Genomic DNA, 26,423 nt, shown 5'->3' with positions numbered 1-26,423 from the left:
GTCAGGCAGAGGGAGATAAGAGTTCAGTGGTGCCCATCTCTTTGGCATTTTCTCCTTCGCCTTGACGTGACAAACTAAAGATTTTGTTCTACGAACATAACCAAGCATGTCCAAATTCTGCTGCCATCAAACCTGGTTTGTTGCCCTAGAAGTTTTACTCTTAATCTAGCGCTCTCCTGAGGACATCACAGCTAGCTGTCCACTGGCAGGATAGGAGTCAGGGTTCCCTGTAAGGTGAGCACTTGGTAGCCACCCTGGAGAGATTCAGGTGCCACCCAGGTAATAAGCAGAGTGCCCACAGCTGGCAGCATATGTTGCTATTAGTGGTACATATCCACACATGCCTCAGTGCACATAACAAAATTTATTCTGCCTATGGATAGAAAAATTAGAAGAAATATGGATAGGAGTGTGACATTTTCAGCCAAATACAAGTCAGGGAGGCAAAGACCAAAAGTAGTTTGGCAGGGAGAAAAGGATTCAGTATTTGGAATGTGCCTTGGACCACAGCTCTGGCTGGCTGCCTGGCCCAGAGAGAAATGTTCTGGGACATCCATGGAATGTGTGTTATCACCAGCTGAGAGAAAACAGCAATGGACTGCAGCTCTGTACAGGCTGGGCAGTACAGCTGGAGAAAACATAATCCTTTAGGAGATACATACACTGAAGGGAACCAGAGAGGCAGGATTTAACGCTGCTTTTAGAGGGACACTAGATGTTCTGATAAAGAACTACATTCACAAAAAATCAATGGTCCAGCGAGTCCAGTATCCCATCTTCTGCCACACTGGACTGGACCAGTGGTCCAACTAATTTGATATTCCAGCTCCTGCCAAGTTAGACCCAACAATAATGTCCAGTATCCCTCCACCTACCACGTAGGACTAGACTAATAGTATGCCTAAATTAGTATCCAATGTCCAGTACTAGCTGGTAGCAGATGTTCATGGAAAAGGAGCAGCTCCTGCATTGCACGCCCAGGCAGCCAGGTGCCCCTTGGCCCCATTGCTCTTTCAGAGCAAGGAAATTCTTTCTTCCGCCCAGCAGGTGATCGCTTTATATCCTACCACATGAAGAACTATTGATACGGAGTGGGGATACACAAGCCAAATTCCAGGCTGAGCATGTACATGGGCTTCGTTGCTACAAACACAAATACAGCCCAGTTTCCATTTCAAGGGTGAAGGAGAGTGAAAGGAGTTGACTAACCCTTTTCCCAGTTGAGGGGCAGAGGTTCTAGAAACAAAAGGAAAAGAGAGTCTCTGATTTCCCTCTTCTCATGACCATTACAAAATCATTTTTCAGCTGATTAATGACATTGTTCACAGCTTTTTCTGGGTGAAGATTGTATTGATTTAGAGCAGTGTGTCTCTACCTTTTTGATACCAGGGACTGCTTTACTGTCTCCCTAAACTATGTAGGGTTGTCTACATTTCTAAGTTTAACGCTCAGTAGTGTGGTCACAGCACCAACACTGGGAGAGAGCTCTCCCAGATAAACCATCTCCATGAGGGAAGTAGCTAACCAGTGCTGGAAAAATAAAGGAGAATTTGGGAGATGCTGTATTAAAATATACCCAGAAGAGTCAGGGAGTGGTTTTGTACAATAATTCACTGCTCCCCACCTTAAATGCTTGGTGGGGGATTCAAGCTGCTCCCTGCCCATGTGGTCAATAGGAGGGAACGTGGGGGCACTGCTTATTTGATGTCTAATATCTCACAACACAAATTCTTCAAGGAGCCCGCACTGGACCAGATAATAAACCTGTTTTTCAACAATCCCCCTCGGCAAAGGACTAGATGCTGTGATCCCAAGGCAAAACTTGTCACGAAGGCTACAAGATGTGACATCAAGCCACTGAAAAATAAGTTTGGTGTCCTATTTTTCATTCCGTTCCCATTTCCCGTATGACGAGCAGTCAGCCTGGCATTGCACATAGAGAGTTCTTTTAAGACAGTCAGAGGAGGGGGCAGAATTCTTGCAACTCTTAAACGTTCTCAGTACGGTTACGCAAGGATGATTTTTTCCTGAGGGGAAGTCTGTGTATAGTGATATCCTCTGTATAATCAATGGGGATCAGGGGGCTGGGGGAGGGGGGGAGGGCTAACACATTTTGGAACTGCAGGAGGGGCTCTTTGGGAAATGAGGGAATGTGGTAGAGGAGTAACCCCCACGCGTAATCAATAGATGGGTTAGGAGAGGCTGAGATCTGTCCCCACCACCCACCCATTAGGGTCTGTAGTGTTGGTTTGCTGGGGGCTACAAAGCTTTGCAGTCAGTATGTGAAATAGGTGATCAGCGGAAAGTGGGATTGCCCCCAAGCCAGTCTGGAGGAAGGGGCTGATGAATTGCTCCCTGGGGGCCATCATGTGGGGAGCTCCTGGCAGATTGTGCCACTTCCCCTCCACAGTGTGAGGGGAGATCTAGCAAGAGACGCCCCCCCGGATCAGTTTTTAGGGGGCTTGTAGAAGTGCCCCTCATAGCCAGTAGGGGATGTTGCTGAAGGGCAGCAGAATTCACTCCCTCCATGGTCACTGGGGTGGGGGAGTTGTCATGGAAATTGTTGAATGGACCCCCATAGTCAGTGGTGGGTTAAGGAACTGCCATGGTCCGTGGGGTCCAGTGTTGGGGGCAATATGGAATTGACCCTCCCCATGCTCAGTGTGTGTGGAGGGGAGATGTGAATTGCCCCTCTCATGGTTAGTGTGAGATGGGGCGGGGTCTGTGGAATTGACCCCCCATATGGTTAGTATGGGGGCAGATATGGGGGGACATGCAATCGATACCCTCCAGGATCGGTGTGGGGGGGGGTTAGTGCTGGGGTGCGGTGGGACCGTCCATATGTCCCCCAGGGAAGGCTAGGCGGGGCTGTGGGACTAGAGCAGGAATGGGGGGGTGCCATATGCCCGTGGCACACCGACCCAGTCACCAAAACCCCCCGCCTCCGCCCGTCTCCTCCCTGCCGTAAGGAACATTAAGCCCCGCCCTCTTACCTCTGATTGGCTCACGGCGCCTCCCTTCCTCGCCTCTCCTTGGCCCGCTCCCCCTTCGCTCTCTCCTCCACTCCTCCCCTCCCTTCGCAGCTTCCCGGCGCATCTTACACACCGTGTCCACGCTCCGCGGTCGGCGCGGCGATTGGCCGGTGGCGATGTAAACAAGGCCGCGGCGGCCAATGGGAGCGTTGATCACGCGGCGTGCACGCTTGTCCACGAGCCCTCAGCGTGGCGAGCTGAGATCAACAGGAGACGGGAGGGGGAGATGGACTATAAAACCAGCCTTGGGCTTTTCCTTTGGCTCAGAGCCTTGCAGCGCAGCGGAGCCGACGCTGGTTGGTGCTGTTGCTGCTGAGGGCTATTGACCAAGATCTCGTTTGCCTGTTTATTGTTGCTTGCTTTTTCTTTGCACCTCTGAGCCGTTGTAGGGGTGTATTAGACCATCTGTGGAGACCCAATCTTGCCGCACTTGATTAATTTTTGCATCCCATCGCGGTGAATCTATTTATGAAAAGCTTGTAAATTTTTGCCACTAGCAACTTTCAAGGAAAAAAAAAAAAAGTCGCAATTGCTTAAAACTTCCCGATTGTGACTTAAAACCACTTGCTTAAAAAAAACAAACAAACCTCTTTTTGGGGAGCGAAACCCAACTTTTTGGCAACCATGGTGGTGTTCAAAAAGATCAAGATCTTTGAGCTGGTCTTCAGCGAGCCTGAAAAGGTCTATAACAGCGGAGAAAAGGTGGCTGGCCGTGTGGTGGTGGAAGTGAACGAAGTCACACGGGTCAGCTCTGTGAAGGTGCTGGCTTGTGGGGAGGCCAAGGTGGTCTGGATCAAAGGACCCCAACAGTGCAAGCAGGAGATGGAGTATCTGCGTTATGAAGATGTCCTCACTTTGGATGATCAGCCAGCTGGTGAGAACCTTGATGCAAAAGTCTCTTGGGTGGTGTCTCTTGTGCCAGTGTTGTGAGTTGTGGTTGTGGATGTTGTGCAAAGGATAATCATCTTTTGTCAAATGAAGGTTAGGGATGGTTAGCTTTTGGTTTCAGTCTTCCCTTGGTAACTTGATGGGCAAACTGGTTTCCCACTGGATTTTACTCTTACAGGCTTAAATAGATGCAATGGGGATGTTTTAAAGAGATGGGGACTTTTGATTTTAAGGGAGGATTCTTAGTACATTTAAAGAACTCCAAAGACTTTGGAGAGATGCAAAATCAAATAGTACTTGGATCTTTCTGTCTTTACTTCTTGGCAGTAGAAGATGCTGGCCATTGATCTCAGACCCCGCAGACTTAAGGTGGCTAAGAACAAAAGATGGACTGAAGTTAGAGAATTTAGGGCTGAAATTTCTAACGTGGTAATAAAACTAGCTACTGCTGGTCCTTATCTTGCCAAGGAAGAGAAGAGAGCATAACTAATTACTTGTTTATAGGGAGCAGCCTCCAAGGCTGTAAGAACAACTCGGAATGACCATGTCTTAAGTCTTGGATTCAGTTGCAGTGGCTACTTTACTTTCTTTAGAAAAAGGTGTAGGTATAGTGTGTACTGGATATTGTACTCATTTACCAGAACAGGTGTCATAGTAGGGGAACTGCAGGTTTAGGTCCTTGGCCTGGAGTACTCTGGATCTTTGTAACAGGAAGTTATGAGGGAGCATAGCTGTCAAACTTGGCAGAGGGCCTTGACGGAGGGTGAGAAAACTGAGATGAAAGAGCTGTGGGCATGAGAAATGCCTTCAGTGACTTCCTTTTTTTTTCCCCTCTGCTGGCTGGTCCAACAGTCTAGTTGCAGACAGATGGTGGGGGAGGGGGAGAGAATGCAAAGGTGAAAAGTGATTTATTGGAGCAGAATTCAGTGTTGGTCTGTGTTTAAAAGGAGATGATATAAGTAATATCAAGCCTAGATCTACAATGCTACTCCCCTGCCAAAAAGGCATAGGAGGATTGTTTGGCTGTTCCTAAGAAACAACCTAGCTAGGGTGTATAAATGCCACAACTGTACTGATTTCCTTATAAACTTGTACATGCTCTGAAATAGGACAAACATAACAAAGTTTAAACTTTCCAAGTTGTGCCATGTGGTTTTACAGACTTTTCTGTTCTTTTATCTTTCTAGATGGTGATGGCTCAGTGATCCTGAGACCCGGGAACAAATATGAATACAAATTTGGATTTGAGCTTCCCCAGGGGTAGGTATTGGCTCAGAGTGGCTACTAAAATCCTCATCTTAAATTTTTCCTTTCTAGTTATCTTGTATGTCTCTAACAGACTGTTCTGCTGTCTTGTATTACAGGCCTTTGGGGACCTCATTCAAGGGGAAGTATGGCTGTGTGGATTACTGGGTTAAAGCTTTCTTGGATCGCCCATCCTTTCCGACTCAAGAGATCAAGAAGTACTTTGAGGTCATGGATCCTGTTGATGTCAACACTCCAGATTTAATGGTAATTATCTGCTCTGTGTCTGCATGTGTAGGTGGTGTTCAGTTAGTGGCTGGAGTTATATGGTGACTAAGGTCCTTTAGACAAGGATGTTAGCTCTGTCTTGGGGAATCTTGAGTGTAGACTTCAAATAGAGTGATGTAGTAATGTTTCATGAGACCGGTTGCTTGGAAGGTAGCCATTTAGGCATCGGTCAGTCTTCCATAATGTTCTTAAAGCAGGAAGTTAGGGCTTAACTGGGACCTAAAAACTAAACTGCAGCAGGCTTGGCACACAGATGATGACGGGGCTGACACATAGAAGTTGCAAGAACAGGGAACACAGACAGCATTTGGTAGTGGGGGGAGTTACGGTGTTTGGTGTCATCCCTGTAACACAATCTCCCTGTGAATCTCTTCCAGTCACCAGTTGCTGCCAAGAAAGAAAAGAAGGTGTCCTGCATGTTTATTCCTGATGGACATGTGTCTGTCAGTGCCAGAATTGACAGAAAGGGATTCTGTGAAGGTAAGATCAATTCCTTTCCTTTGGCAATGGGCTGGTTACAGGAGAGGGTGTGAAGAGAAGCTGAGTGCATGAAAGTAGCAAGAATCTGCCTCTCTGAAGATGGGAGGATTATTTGAAAGCTGCAAATGCAAGAGGGAAAGGGATCTGGGTGGGTGTAGTATGGAGAGCATAATAGGATGAGATAGCCAGAGCACTGCTGAGCCCTCCACTCTAAGACCTCAGGTCTTCTCCATAACTAAGCTCCCATTTTTTTTTTTTTTTTTTCCATTTTTCCAGGTGATGATATCTGCATCAATGCAGACTTCGAGAACACCTGCTCGCGCATCGTGGTGCCCAAAGCAGCCATTGTTTCCAAGCACACCTACCTGGCAAATGGGCAGACCAAGGTTTTCACCCAGAAACTTTCCTGCGTCCGAGGCAACCACATCATCTCAGGCATGTCCGAGAGCTGGCGGGGCAAAACTCTCCGGGTGAAGAAGATCAAACCGTCCATCCTGGGCTGCAATATCCTGCGTGTGGAGTACTTCTTGCAGGTAAGGGTCTCTATCAGGACACTCCTGTACTCCACACTGCGTCTTGCATTTGTTTGGATTGCAGCTCCGCATTGCTCTGAGCGCTTCCTGCCTCAGTAAACATGAGGGCTGCCCTTATAAGGGGTTGGGTGGGACATGCGATGTTGTCCATAGCCATAGTCTTTTATATGGGAGTCTAGACCCGTAGCTCACTAGAACACGTATCTTGGAGATGCCTTGAAAACAAGCCTGCTTTGACCAATGTAGGCTGAATTACACTTTAAATTTATAGTGTAGTTCTTTTTCCCCACATCACTGCAGTTTCACTAGAACTATATCCTGACTCAGTCATGTTCTTGTAACAGCAAAACATTAACCGGTGATGTAGTAACCCCCTGTTCCCTGGTCTTGTTCATACAGATCTACGTCAGCGTCCCTGGTTCCAAGAAGATCATCCTGGAGCTGCCTCTAGTCATCGGTAGCCGATCTGGGTTTGCCAGCCGCAACTCCAGCATGGCCAGCCAGGCTAGCTCTGAGATGAGCTGGGTGGACCTGAATATCCCTGATGCTCCAGAAGGTGAGCTGAGCACTAGGCTGCTGTGGGGATGTTGGCTTGAGCCTTACTAAAGGTGCTGGGGGGTGGGGGAGTGTGTGGGTGTCTGCTCTGATCTTCCAGTAAACTGAGACATGGTTTGAAGTGCAGTACAGTGCTCAGTCTTAGCCTTCTATAAAGGACCATGTTTGTGGGGAGGAAGAGTGGCGTTCTTCATTACAGCAGCCTGAAAATAGGCATAAAACTGAGATCACAGCAGTAGGACTCAAAAGCTTCTCTTTTTTTTTTTTTGCAGCACCTCCATGCTACATGGACATCATACCTGAAGACCACCGCCTGGAGAGCCCCACTACACCCTTGCTAGATGATCTTGACAGTTCCATTGACAGCCCAATCTTCATGTATGCCCCAGAGTTCAAATTCATGCCTCCTCCCACTTACACAGAGGTGAGACTTGGAGAAATGGTTTCTGGCATGTATGGTTTCAGCCACAAAGGAAATAGTGATGGAAGGGGATTTAGCTGGTGTTGGAAGTGGTGTTCTCCTAACTTTTTCCGCCTGTGGGCAGAAAAATTTTTTGTGTCTGGGTGTGCATTACCTGTAGAAACATGCTGCCCACTGTGGGTGCTTTGTTAATTAGCTGGACTGCACCTGAACCTCTATGGGACCCACCCCTGTAAGCTGAGAGCTTGGGCAGAACACTGGTTGGAAAACTTAGCATTCAGACCAATATCTAGGTGGCTCAGACTGAGATTCCTATTCTGTCAAGAAGCCAAATTGGCAGACTAGAGGAGATTAAATGATTCTTGTGATACCAGTGCAGATCTTCCCAGGGATGCATTAAAACCTCCACTGTAAGGGGTTGTACCCAGTAGTTTGGGGGTGGGAGCAGGGGGTGGAGCAGCTTACTTGTCTGGTTTTAACTTTGAGTTGTCGCTTATTTCTGGAGTTTGCATGTTTAGCAAAATGACTACAGTTTTCTAGATAGGGTGGACCTTAATTTTATTTGAGATTAATAAATTGGTATTCTTTAGCAAGTATTAATGGGTTTTTTTTCTTCTTCCACAGGTGGATCCTTGCAATGCTAACAACAACGGACAGTGAGTGCCAAAGAAGCAGCTGTTCCTTTCACTTTCTTGGACTCACTTTATATCTGCAGTGACCACACCTAGCTGATGTTCAGAATGGGGGGTTTCAAGCCCCTTTCCTGGGGCAGGAAGGAAGTGTCCCAAAAAGCGAGGGGTAGGGCAGCTCCTACCGTGCTGAAAACTCACAGCCAGTACTGAAGAAGTCCAGTGTAAAAATCTGCCTTCTAAGATGTGCTGTGTGCATTGTCCTCATGTTACGCGAGAAACGCCATGTTGGGGAGAGGCTGTTGGGCCTTGCCTGCACTCCAGAGACTCAGACTTTCAGCATCTCCCTGAAAAATAAACAGGTGTTTCTGTATGGAAACTGTAATGGGAGATGGTTGCGTGGGGTGGAGAGCAGAGCACTTACAAGTTGATCTGGTTAGGGAGGGGCACAAAGCAGCAGTTCTGACCTTAAAAAAGAAAAAGAAAAAAAAAAAAAAAAAGACTCCTACACCAGAAAAACAACCAGCACCGTGCCTTGAATCTTACTATGCTGTACTGATCAGTGATGTTTGAACACCTGATCCTATTTATCAATGTTTTTTTGCATGTCTGAAGATTTCAGTGAAACTTGCTAGCTTAGGATTGTGAGCTTATGGCTCTGTTAGCAGGGCTGTTGCTTGTGCTTGAGTAGCACCATAAACCTCATTTGTAGAGTCCTGGGGTGTTTGTGTAAACACTTCTATGCCTTTGCAATAGGTAAAAATGAAGAAATCAAATAGCAATTATCACCGGAAGGGAACAGTCACCATTTGAAGGCACCAGTAGGCTTGCAAAGCAAGAAAGCCACAGCCCTGTAGAAGAGGAAGAACTTATGGGGTTTTTAAACATGAGGGATTTCTGGTGATCTGTTTCATTTGCTTGGTAGAACATGAGGAAGAGCAAGTGCCCCAGAAGCAGGCCTTTTTACAGTTCAAAGCAGTGTCTTACTTTATTTGATAGCATTTATTGTTTTACTGCATTTCCTGAAGCTGCTAAAAAAGTGTAAGCTAAGCTCCATGATCTTGTTGTGAAGAATCACTATCTCCATCCTTTTTAGGGGTGGCCTTATTTTATTTCTGTCTTCCTTTGTGTGGATAAGCCAGTGGCCCCCCAACACTCCATCCAGCCATCACTACTATTGGGTTTAATTTGGCATCAGCAGGTGCACAGGAGCCTGGGTAGGACGTCCATATCCAGGACAGCCCAAGAAATGACAAACCTCTGTGTCCAGGCAAACCCTGAGAATTTTCCTAGTCTATCAAACTTCATGGATCTAAGCAATGCCTGGACACCCGGAGGAAAAAGGCGCATGCCACCTTTCTGATTGTCTGCTCAGGCAAATGTTAAACCAAAAACTGGCTGGGAAGGTTTGGTGGATGTGAGGTTTGGGGGATGGTTTATCCTTCCCGACACAAAGCACTTTTTTTCTCCCACTTTTATATATTCATCAAGCCAGCACTGCATATCCTAAGTGTTACTTATCTGTATTTGGCAGAGCCAAGCACTCTAAGCCACAGCAGCTGTCTTGGCCTGTCATGACACAAGTCAGGTGTACTGAATTTTTCTAATGTTTTGTATTTGTTCTGGAAAAGTTTATATTTGTACAATTTAAAGAGGCTATAATAACCCCCATGGGGTGATATTTTTAATAAAGACTAGTACAACTGAAATAAACTTGCAGACCCTTCTCTACTCAGGAATGGGGGAGGGTGACTGAAGCTTTATAGCTGGGTGAGCTTCAGGATGCTGTGGGAGGTTGCAACTTTATCAGTTCCACTGCTAGAGCTGGCCCTAGGGGATGGAGTGGGTGGGGAGCTGCAAATATAAGTGGGAGAAGAGAAGCAGTCCTTCTGTGGCTGATTACTTGAGGCCTGAGACAGTTCCTGCCTCTTAAAGCACTGACCTAGTTTGATTTCTTAAAGCCCAAGGCACCTACCATTTTTACAGAAGACAGAGAAGCCTGTGTCCAATCCCATTGAAAATAGCACTTGCATTCAAGCTTACACTACTTGATCCAGTGGTGGTCTAGGGTTATCCTTTTTATTTCCAGCTGTCAGCTAGCCAGCTGTGTGATCTAGGCTATGTGATCTAGGCTATGCTTCATTTTCCCTATCACAGAGAATCAGTCCCTAGTCTCACACAAACAGAGAGCTTGGATGCAGATTGTACTGGAGTTCAAACAACATGATCAGGAAAATCTGGGTTTACTTTTGTGCCTGCCTGGGTAGCTAAGAGTCTAAATGAGAGCTCTACAGTTCATTCTGCTACTGATTAAGAGATGTGTCATGTCGCAGATAATCCACTAGAATACTTCCCTGATTCATTATGGAAGATAAACTCTTTAACAAACACGGGGTTCAAATCTAGGGTGATGGATAGGATTGTTATTTGCTAGTGATTATTCACAAAACAAGTGATTGTACCCAGTGTTCCCTGTAAGCCAAGTGCTTGAGCAAATGGCAAGTACAGGTGAGAATCAGGTGCACCCCAGCTGATTAGCAGAGAGCCCATGGGACTCTCAAGCCATGTCTACACGTGCACACTACTTGGAAGTAGCGGCACTAACTTCAAAATAGCGCCCGTCACGGCTGCACATGTTGGGCGCTATTTTGATGTTAACATCGACGTTAGGTGGCAAGACGTCGAAGCCGCTAACCCCATGAGGGGATGGAAATAGCGCCCTACTTCGAAGTTGAACGTCAAAGTAGGGCACGTGTAGACAATCCGCGTCCCGCAACATCAAAATAGCAGGGTCTGCCATGGTGGCCATCAGCTGAGGGGTTGAGAGACGCGCTCTCTCTCCAGCCCCTGCGGGGCTCTATGGTCACCGTGGGCAGCAGCCCTTAGCCCAGGGCTTCTGGCTGCTGCTGCGGCAGCTGGAGATCCATGCTGCAGGCACAGGGTCTGCAACCAGTTGTCGGCTCTGTGGATCTTGTGTTGTTTAGTGCAACTGTGTCTGGGAGGGGCCCTTTAAGGGAGCGGCTTGCTGTTGATTCCTCCCTGTGACCCTGTCTGCAGCTGTGCCTGGCACCCTTATTTCGATGTGTACTACTTTGGCGTGTAGACGTTCCCTCGCAGCGCCTGTTTCGATGTGGTGCTGTGCAACATTGATGTTGAAGGTCAACGTTGCCAGCCCTGGAGGATGTGTAGACGTTATTCATCGAAATAGCCTATTTCGATGTCACTACATCGAAATAAGCTTCACGTGTAGACGTAGCTTCAGTGAGCAGTCTGTTGTTCTATTGGTGGTGCCCATCCACATGCCTTGGTGCACATAAAATTTATTCTGCCCATGGGGGAAAAAAAATCAGGCAATACTGTGGCACAGGACTGCTTGTTTATGAAGTTAGATGATCACAGTTCTGAGACAGTTAAACCAACCTTAGGTCTCTTCCCACTGCCACTGTAGACACCATTAAGGTTTATGGGCGAATTCTGTCCACATAGCTACTGTCTCCTGGAGAACTGGGGTGTCAACAGGGGCAGGAATCAATAGGTTGACACTGAAGCAGTTCTGTATTTTAAGCATAGACCTACCCAGACTGTTACAAGGGGCTGCATCAACTTTAGTCAGTGGGTGTTCTTATTAGCTCACATTATTATAATTAGTGAGAAGGCAAGTATGTGACATAAGGTATGTTACCCTTCTGTTAGTCATGTGTATGATTGTGAAGGAGCGAGATTTGCAGAACTGACCTCCTACTCCCCATTCAGCAAATTCTGCATTAAGGAGGTCTTCAAAACAGCACTTTCTCTTAAGCAAATATCTTGTGATGGGAAATGTACAGGTATTTTAAGATAGAAACTTTAACCTCAAGGGCCTCTCTATTTTGTATGGCCATCACGTCTCATTGCTTTAGCCTTGATTTAAAAAAAAACAAAAAAAACCCAAAGAAACTGACACCTCCAGGCACCTGCCCTTTTGCTACCCCAGAAGTGGCCGCGTTTCACAAGGGCTGTTCCCTAAGGGATCCAACTGTAGCGAAGAAATCCATAGAAGAAGGATCAGGCCCATCATTTGAAATGCTTCAGGATGGAAAGTGGCAATAAAACAGCCACAGGAGGTGATACAAAATGGTTTAGGGACAAGGAAGAGATGAGATGGGAAAGATTAAGCATCAAGCAGGTGGAACTTCACCCTAGCATAAAAAAAAAATCACCAGTCCTTGCTGAATATGGAACGACTTACATTTTACACTCCAAGATCACATTTATAGGCCAAAAGAACCCATTAGAGCACATGGCCAGAGTGCCCCTACGGCAGCCCAGAGGGTTGCACCCAGTTACTCTTGTGATGAGCCCAATGACTTATGTTTGACGAAAACATCTGTTCCAGAAAGGTGCGGCATCATGATTAAAGACAGCAGGAGATGGAGACCATGGTAGACAGGTCAGAAGGCTAAGCACTGAACCATAGCACATCTCTGTTCTGGACACGTACTGAACCTGGCTTTAAAAATGTTTTGTGGGGAAACAGTCTCACTGCTGGGCCCATAGCGTGACGAGCTGGCAGCATACGGATAGGTGCTATGTACTTTCACCATAGGGCTGGGTATTAGAAAGACAAGGTGGGTGAGATCATATCCTTTGTTGGACTTCTGTTGGTGAAAGAGACAGGAGTGTCAGAAGCCGACATTCTCACCCCACCTCCCGGCACGGCTGGGGGCAGAGCGTGGCAGCCCCAGCCCTCCACGTGCTGAGGAAGGATCAGTTTGGGGTGGGGGTGCTTGGCTTCATGGGGGGAACAGGGCTGGGGTTTGCCTTTCCCAGCTGGGCATTCACCAGCCACCTATGCCCCCACCAGTGCCGAAACCATGGCCCCAGCTCCTTCCCCACTTCCCCAAGTCCTTGCCTACCTCTTCCCCCAAATCCCAAGACTCTGCCCAAATTGCTCCTCTTGCCTCTCCCTCCTTTGGCGCCCCTGGAAAGGGACAAACTTTCAAGCTTACCCAGAGCACTTCCTCAGGTCCTCGGGGGTCACAGCTCAGTCCAAGGTGGAACAGGTTGTTTAGCTTAGGGAGTAAAAGTGCTGCAAGAGCCCACTGGAGGTGAAGTGGGCCATTAATCTCTCTGGCCTAGAAAAAAAGAGGGTGAGTGGGTTCTAGTGTGTTGTCATGAGCACAGGTCAGGTGTCCTCAGTGAGTCCCCGATTCTAGGATCCCAGGCTTGTATGTTTTCCAGGTATCTCTGAGAATGAGGACTGAGAGTCAGATGTGGTGCAGATTTAGTGGCTACTGTTTGTATTAGGCTAACACCTAGAAACCTCAGCTGAGTGCTGGACAAACACATTAGTGAGAGGCTGTCCTTGGGCCTCCCAGCTCACAATCTAGGGGAAGTTGGGAGGACAAATAGAGGGGATGTGGCTTCCCAAGGTCACAGCGGATCCCAGAAAAGGACTCAGGTCTCCCTAGTGCCAGGCCAGGCTTTGGGCCATGTGGCCCACACAGCTGGAGTGGATGAGGGAAGTTGACCCCGGGGAGAAAGGGGTGAGCAGGAAGGCGGGAATGGTGTGGGAAAGATCCTTTTATTCCTGCCACACGCCAGGCAACACAAAATACAGCCCACAGAGATCATCAACAGTGCAGGAGACATGCCAACAACTACCCTAGCAACAAGATCCCCTGCCACATCCACCCCAGCTGTCTCCACCTGTTCCTGATTAACCCCCCTCCAGACCCTCCGCCCTGTTGGGATCTCATGGAAGAGCCCCCCCTGTCCTTTCACGCACAGCTGGAGATGTGGGTGAAAGTTAATGGAAAGTATTGGGTGCTTGCCGCAAGGTTGTTTTCCCAGACACGAATAGGGCCCAGGTGACTCGGGAAAGGAAAACAACACGTGCTGCTCAGAATGCGGCAGTGACCTTGACAAATGGCTTCAGTCACAGAGGTGAATAGCTCAGCTTTCAGTGTCTTTGTGTCCGTATCCATCCCTGATTCCTGGCCATTACTCCCCAACCCAGCTGCTCCTTAGCCAGGCCCTACCAAATTCACATTCTATTTCGGTCAATTTCATGGTCAATGTTTTAAAAAAGGTAAATTTCACAGTTTCAGGTATTGAACTCTGGAATTTCAGGGGTTGGGTCCTGACCCACAAAGGAGTTGTCTGAGAGTCACAAGGTTATCGTAGGAGCATGCAGTATTGCTGCCCCTCTGTGCTGCTGTTAGTGATAGATCTGCCTTCAGAGGTGGACAGCTGGAGAGCGGTGGTGACTGGCCCGGAAGCCAGACCTGAATGTAGAGCCACCTCCAGCAATAGCGCAGAAGGAAGGATGGGATGGGATGGTATAGCCACTCTTGTTTCCGTACTGCTGCCTGCAGAGCTAGGCCATTAGCAACTTATTCTCCAGGTGCCCGGCACTCACAGCAGCACTCCAGAAGCAAGGGTGACTTGGCTACAGTGTTGCTCTAGACAAATCAGAGGATTGGGCCAAAAGAAATCTGATGGGGTTCGACAAGGACAAGTGCAGAGTCCTGCGCTCAGGAGGGAGGAATCCCACGCACGGCTACAGGCTGGGAACTGATGGGCCAAGCAGCATTTCTGCAGAAAAGGACCTTGGAATTACAGTGGATGAGAAGATGGGTATGAGCCAAGTGTGGCCTTGGAGCCAAGCAGGCTAACAGCATACAGGGGTGCATTAGTAGAAGCATTGCCAGCAGATCTAGGGATGTGATTATTTCCCTTTATTTGACACTGGTGAGGCTGCATCTGGAGTATTGTGTCCAATTCTGGGCCCCCCATTTACAGAAAGGATTTGGACAAATTGGAGAGATTCCCGTGGAGGGTGACAAAAATGATTAGAGGCTGGTGTAATGCAGGAGAACATAAGAGCAACCACACTGGGTCAGACCAAAGGTCCACCTAGCCCAAAATCTTGTCTTCCAAGGCTAGAGACCTCAGAGGGAATCAACAGAACAGGTACTCATCAAGTGATCCCTCCCTGTCATCCATTTCCAACCTTTGACAAACAGAGGCCAGGGACCCCATTCCTGCCCATCCTGACTAATAGCCATTGATGGATCTAACCTCCAACAATTTATCTAGCTCTTTTTTGAACCCTGTTAAAGTCTTGGTGTTCACAACCCCTTCTGCCAGGGAATTCCACAGTGCTATTATGTGCTTCATGAAGAAAAAAAATTTTTGTTTTAAACCTGCTACCCATTAATTTCATTTGGTGACCCCTAGTTCTTATGTTATGGGAACAAGTAAATAACATTTCCTCATTCACTTTTTCCACACCAGTCATGATTTTATAGTCCTCTATCAGAGCACCTCTTAGTATCCTCTTTTCTAAACTGAAAAGTCCCAGTCTTTTTAATCTTTCTTCATATGGCACCATTCCAAACCCCTAATTGTTTTTGTTGCCCTTTTCTGAACCTCAAGGAGGAACGTTCTAGCCGCAACTTTTGACGAGCCATATGGAGAGCTGGAAAGGCAGCATTTCTGGGAAGTGCTCGTTATCTCTTCACCGCACACAGAGTCGGCTTCGAGCAGTAGCTTCCCGACACGTCCACCACCCCTGTGGAAACCTGCATCTTCAACCCCAACCAATAGGAACACAGCCAGCTCCCTCTGTTCCCATCCGATTGCAAGTTATTACCCTGTAGACTGATCCCATGATGGCAGCACCCTTATCTCAAGCAGCTCTCTGATTAGATCATTCACTTGTCTTCTTGCCAGGGCTGGCCTGGTGCCTGTAGGGATGGGCCTCTGCAGCAAAAGACAAGTTGTCAGGTTTTGGTTACCGAGCAACAGATTCGCTTGCATGCATCCTCTGCAGTCGATACAGCTCCAGATGGGTTTTAAAACACACACACTAATGAGCTTTGAAAAGGATTTTCTTTCAATGAACACCTTGGATCCAGCTTTGGGGAACCACAAACGAGCAGGGCGAGATGGGGATTTTCCAGCAACTGTTCTTTTTCAATGGAAAATGGCTTCCTGTGGCAAGAGAGAAAAATCATCTCATTTCACCAACATGGCCCAACAAACAGAAGTGGGGGAGAAAGCAGGGAGGGCAGGTGTTTTGATTTTCAACAAAACCTGGAATTTTTCAGTGGGGAAATAGTCCCTCCCCAGCCAGCTCCACAAACAATTTGGTTCTGTTCCAAAAACAGACTTCATAGAAGTAACACCTGCTGCCTCACCAGATTTACTCTCGGAGTTGAGTTGGATTTTCTCCTGAGTGCAGGAATGAGCTAATTATGCCTGTACAGGTTGAACCTCTCTAACCCAGCACTCTCTTGTCCAGCAACATCCATAATCCGGCATGATTTTAGTTATCCAGACAACCCACTTATCGTAGGTGCGGCCAAGTTTCCCACGGTCCCATAAAGTTTGTTTCCAGCCACCGGTCCTGGCTCTCAGTGGTCTGTGCTGCTAGTTAGCTGTAATTTACCCCCTAAATGTCTTCTAAGAGCCCAGTCAGCAGTGGAAGAGTTGGTAATGTGCTAGACAACATTGACTTCCCTGCATCTGGCATATTCTCACCTCCAGCACTGGTCATGTCACAAGGCTGCCAGACAAGAGAGGTTCAACCAGTACTAGTATTAGTCCTGCATGGACAGGACTGCAGCTGATCCCCGCAGCACCGCCCCAGCTCTGGCGATCGGAGCTGGTTTCTAGTCTGACTTGCGCATCACCACCAGAATTTAATCACCTTCTAACTGCAGGTCCGACGCTCTTTTCACCCGCTAGCAGAGATGGGCGCTCTTCTTGCACGTAAGCCACCAATTGGTCTTTGAATGGCATTAACTTCGAGTAACTTCCACACACACTCACATGTTTATGCCATTGCCAGGGGAGCCGGCTAGCCCCCTAAACAGGCTCATTCTTTCAGCCACATCATTTATATCAGCCTATTGCTGGGCACAGCCTCTCCTGTTACCAGCTACCTTGGTGGCAGGCAGGGCCGTCCCTAGGCACACATGAAATACACCACTGTGTAGGGCCCTAAAAATTCAGGGCACCAAATTTTCAGGTGCCCCGACCCAGCCATGTGTACTTGCATGTCTGAGGACAGCCCTGATCACCTCTGCTGGTTCCTCTCTGGCACTTTCCCCCAAATCAACTGCTCCCACTGTCTGCTTCAGGGCTTCTCCCTGTGCCCTCCCTCCAAAGTTTAGTCTTTGAGGTGCTACAGGACTGCTTGGTTTTCGTGAAGCTGCAGAATAACACGGCGACCCCTCTGAGACGCTCACGTGTTCTTCTCAGCCTGTAGCAACTGCTTAGTGAGGGCTCCCTGCTGCCAAGCTAGGGGGTCAGAGGGGACCCTCCCCCTCACCTCTGCAGCTCTACTCTGGCCCCTGGGGCCCTGTTAGAAGCTGTGTGGAGGTAGGGGGAGGATGCGTGTGGGGGGAGGAGGGAAGCCTTGAGCCCCTGCGCAGAAGCTGCCTGGGGGTCAGGGGCAGCTCAGTTGCGTGGCGACCCATAATTTGTAAGGACAGCCCCAGGGACAGGCCCCTTACAGACTCAACAGGCAGACAGACAGGAGACTGGGGCTGCTGGGATCCATTTAACCAGTTGCCAAGGCTGAGATCACAGGCAATGGCTGGGCTGGATCCTTTGTCCTTGCAGCACTTCTGCAGGGGCGTGACACCTCAACTCTGGTTCTGCACTGTCTGTTGGGATACAGCCCCAGGCTGCGCCAGTGCACTCTGGGATTGCTGGCGCACCCAGCCATAGTGCCTGCAGCAGAGGCTTATGGGTCATTTCTAAACAGATGTTACAGGGAGGTGAGCTGCAGAGTTGGGTCACAGGGTGTGAGAAGACCCTGTGTGGGGGGACATGGTGAGAAGCCATATCCCCCGGCAGCAGAGCACTTGGGGGACCACCCAGGCAAGATTCAGGGGCCGCCCAGCTGATCAGTAGAGCAGCCACAGCCGGCAGCCTGTGTTTCTATGCGCTGCACATCTGCACACGCCTCTGTGCACATAACAAAATTTAGTCTGTCTATGGGTTAAAAAATATTAGAGGGAGCCCTGGCGAGGAGGACCGGCTAACCCACTGCAGCTGCACTGACGCCACTGGAAAGGAGCACTGCAGCCTGCCCTGGTTCAAGGAGATGGGAGATAAGGATCATCTCATGGGCTCTTTCAAGCCGGAACAACTGGCCGTGCTTGTTGCTCCAAGCAATGCTGGCTCCAGTCCCGGCCCCGGGATTGTGTCCCTGCAGCTGCAGGACCTTAGATTCCCCTTGGTGGTGCAAGGGTACAAGGAGATTTAATTAATGAATGCTTAAATACTGCAGGCAGTGTTCCCTGTAAGATGGGCATTTGTGTGGCCCGCTCAGGAGAGATCCAAATGCTGCCCAGCTGATTTCAAAGCACGATGGCTCGGTCTGTGTGTCTACTTAGTGTGCACATTTACGCATGCCTCAGTGCATATAATAAAATGTATTCCACACATGGACGGAAAAAAAATACACACACAGACTGAAAAAGATGAGAGAGAACATTGCTGGATGGGACCCACAGATCTGAGAGCAGGCACAACAGAGGATGCTGTGAACTTTGTACAACATGCTTTATGGCGGGGACAAACAGTAACTGATAACCCTGCACTGCCCATGAGTGGCAGGCTGGCATCCTTCTTTGGCTGGCTTGCCAGTTGTATAATAGTCCTGATCCGGTTGCATGAGCCCCTGAGCCCATGGGACAGGTGCAACAGCCGTGGCCAACCAGGGGAAAGGTGAGGCCAGAGACGTGGCCAAGTATGGGCAGAAAGCAAAGTTAACCACACAGTCACCCTCCGGCAGGTAGGGCAGCAGCAGAGACCACTCTGGTACTGGACAAAGAGTTTGCCCACTGGATCCAAGCTCCAGCAATGATCAAAGGCCATTCTCACAGGGCTGCCGTTTGCTGCCTGGCATGGAACAAGGTTGCCAGGTCTCATAGCCACATCCAAAGAGTCTACTGGGTCTTAGAGTTTCTTAAAACAACCAGCACAATTCTGGGTCCATCTGCCACACTCCTCAGTGGCTGTGCTCCTCAGTGAAATGCACCCATAATAGAGGGCAGGGGCACAGGCTGCTGCATATACACATCACAAGTTGGTCCCCGTCCCAAAAGTTTTACAGTCTCAATCAATGTGACAGCCACAGGAGGGATTATGCCCCTTCTACAGCCAGCAGAGTAGGGATACAGCAGAGAAGGCCCAGGACTCGGGCTCCATCCTGAGCCACTGCATGGCATTTTTACAGCTCTGGAGCCCCTGATGAAGGCCAGCCATGTGTATTTAATCACAATGTAGCCGTATCCTAAGTGGCTTGCCCATGGTCATCCAGGGAAGCTGTGGCAGAGCAAGGACGTAACCCCGAGCATGTAACAGGGATAGTGCAAAAGGCTCACCTGTGTCCCTCTGCAGCGGGATCCAGCCCTGCTGACCTGAGAGGCGAGCTGGGAGCCTTTTGAACTGATCCTGTAATGTTTATCCATTGAACCTGCAAATCTGGAGTCCCACAGCTGGCATCCCAGCACTGTCCCTCCCTGAGCCTACAGAAGAGGGAAGCTAACCCGAGGAAGCCCAGAGCTCAGTTTGCTTCTAGGGAGATAGGAGGTCAGACTAGAGGAGCGTGTTGGCCCCTTGTGGCCTCAAAAAGCCACAACTCCGGATATCATACAACAGGAGGGGAATACAGGGAAGGATCCACCAGCCAGTCCTTCGGCGCAGCTCACTGCCTGCTCTGCCCCCTCTGCAAGGCTCCTGCTAACTCAGCTCCTGCAACCTAAGCCTCTGGTTCACACGTCATTACAAATACCAATGCACAAGGCCAGGGGGCCGGGTAGAGCCAAGCTTCAGTAAGAGACACCGGGAAAGTTACATAAGATGTGCAGCGGCAGCAGAGGGTGACCAAAAAAAGACAAGGTACTCAGGGGGCTGGTGGTCAGTGCCTGCCCTGGTACACTTGCCAGGGGCCATCTGTATTTGCGCTCAGGAACCCTTACCTCTTGGAGAAGTTCCTACGACTCCCCACAAATTCACAGGGTGTCTCTCTACAAGAGGATGATTTTCCCACTGGGAGGGGTATTAGGGCTGCATCTCGGCTTCCACCGAAGGCAGAGCCCTACTGTGCATGGTGCTGCACAGACGTAGAGGGTGTGTGTGTGTACACACACAGATTCAGGGGTCCCTGATAGCTGAATGCTTGGGTGGCCACCCAGGAGAGAGTCAGATGCCACCCAGCCGATTAGCAGAGCACTCACAGCCGGCAGCCTCTATTTCTAATGGCGGTGCACCTCGATTCATGCCTTGGTGCACAGAACAAAATTTAATCTCACCTATAGATGGAAAAAATTAGAGGGAGCACCACACGCAGCAACTAGGCTCAAAGGCAGGGTTAACAGGTGAGTTTGCAGGGCTGAAAATAGTTCATCTGGGCTCTTTTCTTGCTGCATAGACAGGCCCTGGTAAGATCACAGCCCAAGCAGACAAGACTGACTTGCTCTTCCCTTCCTCTGGCCTCCACCTACGCTTCGTAAAGGTGAATGTTCTCCAGCAGAACTAGGGGGAAACTGGATGTCTCGCTTCACAGGGAATCCTGCAAGTTTTGAATACTGTTGTGTTCCAGAACGGAACACGTGGCCAAGGAAGCCAAGTTAGCTGCAGAAGCAAAACCAGGGAGATTTGACCTAAAGGTTTTGTTTAGATGGAATGAAAATGGTTCATTCCAGTATCAACTTTTATATTAAAATAGATCAAAAAGTGTCATGCAGCCTCGTCTCAGCTTAAAAAATACCCCCAAAGCATTCTGGTTAGGGTGACCAACCACCCCATATTTGGTGGGATAGTCCTGCATTTGGGATGCCAAAAAGGCATCCCAACTTATTTTTTAAAAGGGATGAATTGTCACACATTTAGGCCCTTGGGGATTGGGGGTGGGAACACCCACGGCCGTCCCTGCCCCCACATATCTCCCTGTCCTGTATTTGGGACAGGGAGATATGGTTGCCCTAATTCTGGTTAACAAGCTTAAAGGGTTCTGTTTTGTTCCAACCTGATGGAAATGCTTTCTTCAGCTGGGGAAGGAAAAGCCACAGGGGCCTGGCCCCACCCACCTACTTGTTACTTTGACAGGGCTTTAAACAGGTACTTTGCCACACCCTGCACTTGGGTTAGGGCCCTGCAAGGTTTTCCAAGGCACCTAAGAGAATCAAGTGCCAGACTGCCAGCCTCCCTTATTCTCTGGAAGTCCTTTGAAATCCCCACCCGCGCAATTCCCCAGGCACAGCACAGGAGTTATCTAACAGAGACCGAGGGGTCCCTGAAAAGTTTGGGTGGTAGCGTCATCTTGGGAACTGAGTATCTTGAGACCCTTGGTGTGGCCGGGGAGCACTTGTAAATCTGGCCTCGAGCTCTTTGGAAGAGATGGTCTTTTCTAGCTAACTGCCCTGATCCACATTCAAACTGGTGGTCCCTTACTGATGATCTGAGCCAGCTGGCTCCCCACACAAGGGGCCATCTTCTGGGTAAGAGCCTGCATAGCATCTTGCTGATCAGCTACTCAGACCTCCTGAATCCATTCCTTGTCTGGTAGCCATGTCCCCAGGAAACCCGCCTTAGTTCTCTTCTTTACTCCCAAACACCTTTGCTTGGCTCATATTCTCCAAGGTACATCGGTGCTTAATGCCCCCTGAAATCAATGGGATGTAGAAGCTTAAAAACCTTTGAGGAACCGAGCCTCAGTTCTCCCAGCTGTTGAATGGGTTAAGAGGGCTACCCTGCCTCACCGGCTGTACTGCATAGGAGTGCATTAAAGCATGTGAGACACTAGGGTGTTTCAATAAATCCCCTAGAGCTGTGGAATCCAACACACTAGCCACGTGTGGCTATTTGGACAGTTGAGTGTGGCTAGGTGGCTTGAAAAATAAATACATGTTCAGAATAAAGTAGCTAGTTCACCATAGTGGCTACTGCTTCAGAACCGGTTGGACACCATGTCCCCAGAGACACGGCACCAAGGGGGCTCCTGAGTGCTACTGAAATGCAAAACAGAGAGAAGTAATAGCAAGATGAGCTACAGTTACTAAAATAGTGCAGCTCCATGGATCTTCATCGCTAGGACAAGGCCGGTGGCACAGCTGTGCCATAGCAGTCCCATGCAAGGGCCGACTAGGCGGAACTGTCCGTTGTTCCAGGGCTCCGATTTGAGAGGCATGGTGCTTTGCAACCCCTCTGCAGCTGAAAGAGGAAATTTGAGCCTCCCAAGGTTGATCCAGATCAAGAGCTCAGTTGCCTGGTAGGGACAGAACAGAGCCGGCTAGTCAGTGGTTCTCAGCCAGGGGTGGAGCCCCTTGCAGGGCTGTGAGCAGGTTTTGGGGAGCCAGCAACCAGGACCAGTGTAAGACTTACTGGGGCCCCGGGCAGAAAACTGGAGCCCCACTGCAGTGGTCTTAAGCCCAGGGCCTGAGCCCCACCACCTGGGCCTGAAGCCAAAGTCTGAGCTAGGTAGTTTTACAGGTGCCTCTGTTGCATGGGACTCCCGGCAATTACCCTGTTTGCTACTCCCCAATGCTGTTCCTGCCTGTACGATGCCGTTAGTGTGCCACAGAAGGGCCATGGAGTTTTGTGGTACAGGCAAGCCTCAGAAAGAGGACAGCTGAGAACCCCTGGATTAAAGGAACCTGGGGGCATCCGGGCCATGGCATACGGTAGATGGCAGGTCAAGACGGTTGCATGTTGGACAACGCACAGAACTAAATCCCCTGCTCTGCTGCAGATTCCTTAGGTGAGTTACTTGGGCCTTGTCTACACAAACAACTAGACCAGGGATCCATCACCAAATAGCAAGAAGCGCCTTTTTTTTCAAATTCAGTTAAAAAAAAAAAAAAAAATCAATAATTCAAGAGGCGCAGTGCATGTGAATAGGACTGTGGTTTTGATCGTATGGCTAATCCAGAGATAGCATCATATCTATGCTGACCATATTCCCCTAGGCTAAAAATCAGACAGCCGGGAGATGGGGGGGGGTCCTGGCCAAAAGAGGACAAATGGTCACCCCGAGTCAGGCAGTGGCTGTCCTGTGGCAACTGCCACCCTGCTGGGTGGTGAGGTGCTCCTTGGCTGTGGGGGGCAGCCATGGCTCTTGGCTACCCCATGCTTTGGGGGGCTGGGTACGGGCTCGGGCCCCACGGGTGACCTCCCAACACCGGTGCTCCTCCTGGGCTCCCCAGAGCTGCTGGGAGCTGGGAAAGGGGCAGGAGCCCACCGGTGGTTCTCTGGGCCCACCCGCCATGGGGAGTCGGGAGCCATTCACAGGCGTGCCGGTCCAGGAGCAGGAGGCTGGGAGCCAGGTGCAGCGGCACCGGTCAGTTTCCTAGCTCCTATGAGTTGTGGGGAGCCAGGCGCAGCCGTACGAGTCCAGCTCCCGACTCTCCCGAGCTGAGCCACTGTACTCCCAGCTCCCACAAGCTGCAGGGAGCCAGGCAGCAGCCAAGCCGGTGCAGCACCCCCAAGCTGTGGGGAGCTGGGAAGCAGGAGGCAACCACACCCATGTGCTCCCGGTTCCCAGCAGCCATGAAAAGACAGGGCAATTAGCCCCTTGGTTACAGTAAAATGGGACACGTTCCTGGCACCTGACATACAGAGCTGCCCGGCCCAAAACGAGACAGCTGGTCACCGTAATCATATCCCACAATGCACTGCACATATTAAAGCAGGGGAAGTTACAGACCCTCTCTGAGCAGAATCTCCCGGAAAGACAGGTGGACCTATGGTTAGTGAGATGGACAGACACGTCTTCCACACGCTGCTTAACTGCCTGGGATTAACGGGAGCTGTTCTGAACCTCCCCCGGCTCACCTGGATTCAGGGGGCTGCTGGTTATATTGATTGCTCCTGGCGTTTCAGACACTGGCAGGTAAGAGACACAGAGGGAGGCAGGGCCAGCTGACAGCTACATCAGGTTGCAGTAGCTTGGGGCCCAATGCAGAGAATTTCAGGTGGGTGCTTCAGGGCCTTGCAAACCCCCAAGCTCCCAACGAATGGCATGCTGGGCTCCTCAGCTCTGGAGGCTGAACCCGACCTCCAGAGCAGGGTCAGCTGCCGAGGAAACTTCCCATGCCATCTGATGGGCCTTACTGCGATCTGAAGGGGAAATGGGGGCTGAGACCAGTATTCCCTGTAGGCTGAGCGCTTGGGCAGAGAAATTCAGGTGCTCCCAGCTGATTAGCAGAGCACCCACAGCCGGCAGCGAGTGTTTCTATTGGCAGTGCACATCCACACATGCCTGGGTGCACAGAACAAAATTCATTCTGCCCATGGATGGAAAAAAAAATGAGAGGGAACCCTTGCTGAGTCCCTGTGCCCATTGACCCTCCATGCCTCTGCCGGGGCTAGACTGGATAGCTGTCCACTACTAAAATCTTAGCTTCTGTGTGATCATGTGGCAGTGAGTTCCGCAGGTTATCTGTTCAAATAATAATTTATAAGTCTTCATATGTTTACCATAGAGCCTATGGACTCTCATCATGGACCACAAGGCTTTGCTCCTCATTCCACAGAGCGTCTCCTAGGCTGGGACTCAAACCGCACAACCCTCCAAGACAGCCTGCCCCTGGCCCAGAGACAGAGGGTATTTTTGAAGGTGTTCAATCAGCAAAAACAACCAAGCATCTCATCTCCCCGCTCCAGCCATCCACAGCAATCTGTTGACTCATTCCAACCAGCCCAGCTGTCCTTGGGCAGCTTAATTCTAAAGATACCCAAGAGGGAACACAGCCTTTTTCCAGGAAGCTGTTTACAGCCCCGGAGGCTTGAGCTGGAGGGAGGTTTGAGATGGGGGACAGGTCTAAGGCAGCCCTATAAGGAGATAGAGCCAGAGCCACCCACAGCAATGCGACCCTGGGCCTTGCATTTGTTCCAAAGGCAAAGAAGCAAACCAACTGTCCATTTCTGTGGCTAAATCAGGGTGGTAGCTGGTCCAAGCCCGAGTTCCTCCTGGGAAAGTGACTATAAACAGCAGCCTTGTCCCCCTTGCACCTAGAGAAATAAGAGGACTTGAAAACAGCTCACGTTAAACCTTCAAATCTTGGGGCTTTCCTGGCAGTCAGTCAAATTAATGTTCCAGAGCAGGGGTGCACAAAGTGGGGCATGGCCCCCACCTCTGAGGACATGAAATGTCATGAGGTGGGGGGGGCGTGACACAATCTGCTGCTGAATCTCAGGCTCAACCATCTCATTGATATGTAGAACTTTGGCACGGTTTTTGTGTCTGTGGACTCACGTTCATATACTGATTAATAAACATTTTATATTCTCCAGACTTATTTTCTTACAGGTGCCAAAAGTTTTTGGTTTTTTGTTTTTTTGTTTTTAAATATGTACATAGCTGAAATTTCCATCAGTTTGGGTGACATTAGACAGGTCAGGGGGACCCTGCTAATTGCAGAGACGAAAAGTGGAACCCAACTAAAACATTTGCTCACCCCTGTCTGTTCTAGAGATCAGCTGTCCGTAAGTCACAGTCACGAAATAGGGCCAATCAGAGAAGGGTGGGGGGGAGCTGGAGGGTTGTTTAGCCTTGGCCTCAGGCTCAAAGGGGACCTCAGCTTTATGTGCTTATTAATTTTTGGCATTTGATAAGTTTTGCAGCTTGTTTTTGTGTGTCTCCCTCTTGGACCAAAACGTGACTTTCTCACGTTAGAGCTGCCAATTTCAGTCAGGCAGAGATGGGCTTTGGGAAAAGACCTCATTCTTCTGTTACTTGATCTAGAGTTTGTCATATTACAAGAGTTTAATATGCTCTTAAATAGTAGTAACAATATATTGGTTCTGATCCTATCGAGGACCAAGAATGTCTGTCCCTCATGTCGGTTCTGATGGCAGAAGATTAGACTGTGGCCGCAGCACGCTCAGCAATCAGCTGAGGATATAAATAAATCACTACAGGTGGCTGGCGCTGGATCAAGGGTGTGTTGAATGGTAGAAAATAGTAATAATTTAGTGTCTTTATTAGGGCTGGAGGCTTCAAAAGCTGGAAGTGGCCCAGGCCTGTCTGGACCGCTGAGAGAGCCTGCCAATGCAGTGCGTGAAGGTAGAAAGGGGAGGGTGAGAAGGAGGTGGGATATAGTTTCACCTCAGTATGCAGCACGGGTGAGCTGGAGATCAGAATGCTGCACCCACTTCTGCTCCCTGCACGTTTGACGGGATGTTGAAAAGTTGGAGAAGGAGCAGAAAAGAGCCACAAATGATATGTGAGGCTGGAGAAAATGCCTGAGAGACTTAAGCCACTTCACTACCAATCACAAAAAATGTAAAGGGTCAGGCCAATGATCCTTCTGTCCTGACATCCTGTCTTCCGACAGTGGCCAGCAATGGT

At 49.3% G+C, this 26,423-nt stretch overlaps 1 protein-coding gene and 1 long non-coding RNA gene across 4 annotated transcripts in view; one reads left to right on the top strand and one right to left on the bottom strand.

Annotated features, from left to right (window-relative positions):
* The first annotated feature begins 3,294 nt into the window (after window positions 1–3,294).
* On the top strand, window positions 3,295–9,784 carry TXNIP (thioredoxin interacting protein). Its single transcript, XM_074980750.1, has 8 exons — window positions 3,295–3,906; window positions 5,108–5,180; window positions 5,285–5,432; window positions 5,831–5,933; window positions 6,210–6,466; window positions 6,866–7,022; window positions 7,294–7,445; window positions 8,067–9,784. Exons 1-8 carry the CDS (start codon window positions 3,657–3,659, stop codon window positions 8,100–8,102), a joined length of 1,176 nt encoding a protein of 391 aa, XP_074836851.1. The 5' UTR covers window positions 3,295–3,656; the 3' UTR covers window positions 8,103–9,784.
* Window positions 9,785–12,297: 2,513 nt separating this feature from the next.
* LOC142003774 (uncharacterized) overlaps window positions 12,298–26,423 on the bottom strand; it is a 37,120-nt gene continuing 22,994 nt past the window's right edge. For all 3 annotated transcript variants that reach the window (XR_012642881.1, XR_012642882.1, XR_012642880.1), the window contains exons 2-4: window positions 15,708–16,048; window positions 13,060–13,185; window positions 12,298–12,708 (exon numbers count right to left, since the gene is read on the bottom strand). This is a non-coding gene — a long non-coding RNA (uncharacterized LOC142003774). The remainder of the gene's footprint in view (window positions 12,709–13,059; window positions 13,186–15,707; window positions 16,049–26,423) is intronic.

The sequence above is a fragment of the Carettochelys insculpta genome, chromosome 30 (assembly GCF_033958435.1).
Source record: "Carettochelys insculpta isolate YL-2023 chromosome 30, ASM3395843v1, whole genome shotgun sequence".
In the NCBI taxonomy this organism is placed as follows: Eukaryota; Metazoa; Chordata; order Testudines; family Carettochelyidae; genus Carettochelys; species Carettochelys insculpta.
Note: the sequence above shows the minus strand (reverse complement) of the source record. Positions and strands in the feature narration are given on the sequence as shown.

Excerpts from the sequence above, each read along its gene's own strand:
- TXNIP (XM_074980750.1), top strand. The coding sequence starts at position 3,657 with ATGGTGGTGTTCAAAAAGATCAAGATCTTTGAGCTGGTCTTCAGCGAG. Across the intron at positions 5,433-5,830 it reads TCAACACTCCAGATTTAATG|TCACCAGTTGCTGCCAAGAA; the intron begins GTAATTATCTGC and ends AATCTCTTCCAG. Across the intron at positions 7,446-8,066 it reads CTCCTCCCACTTACACAGAG|GTGGATCCTTGCAATGCTAA; the intron begins GTGAGACTTGGA and ends CTTCTTCCACAG.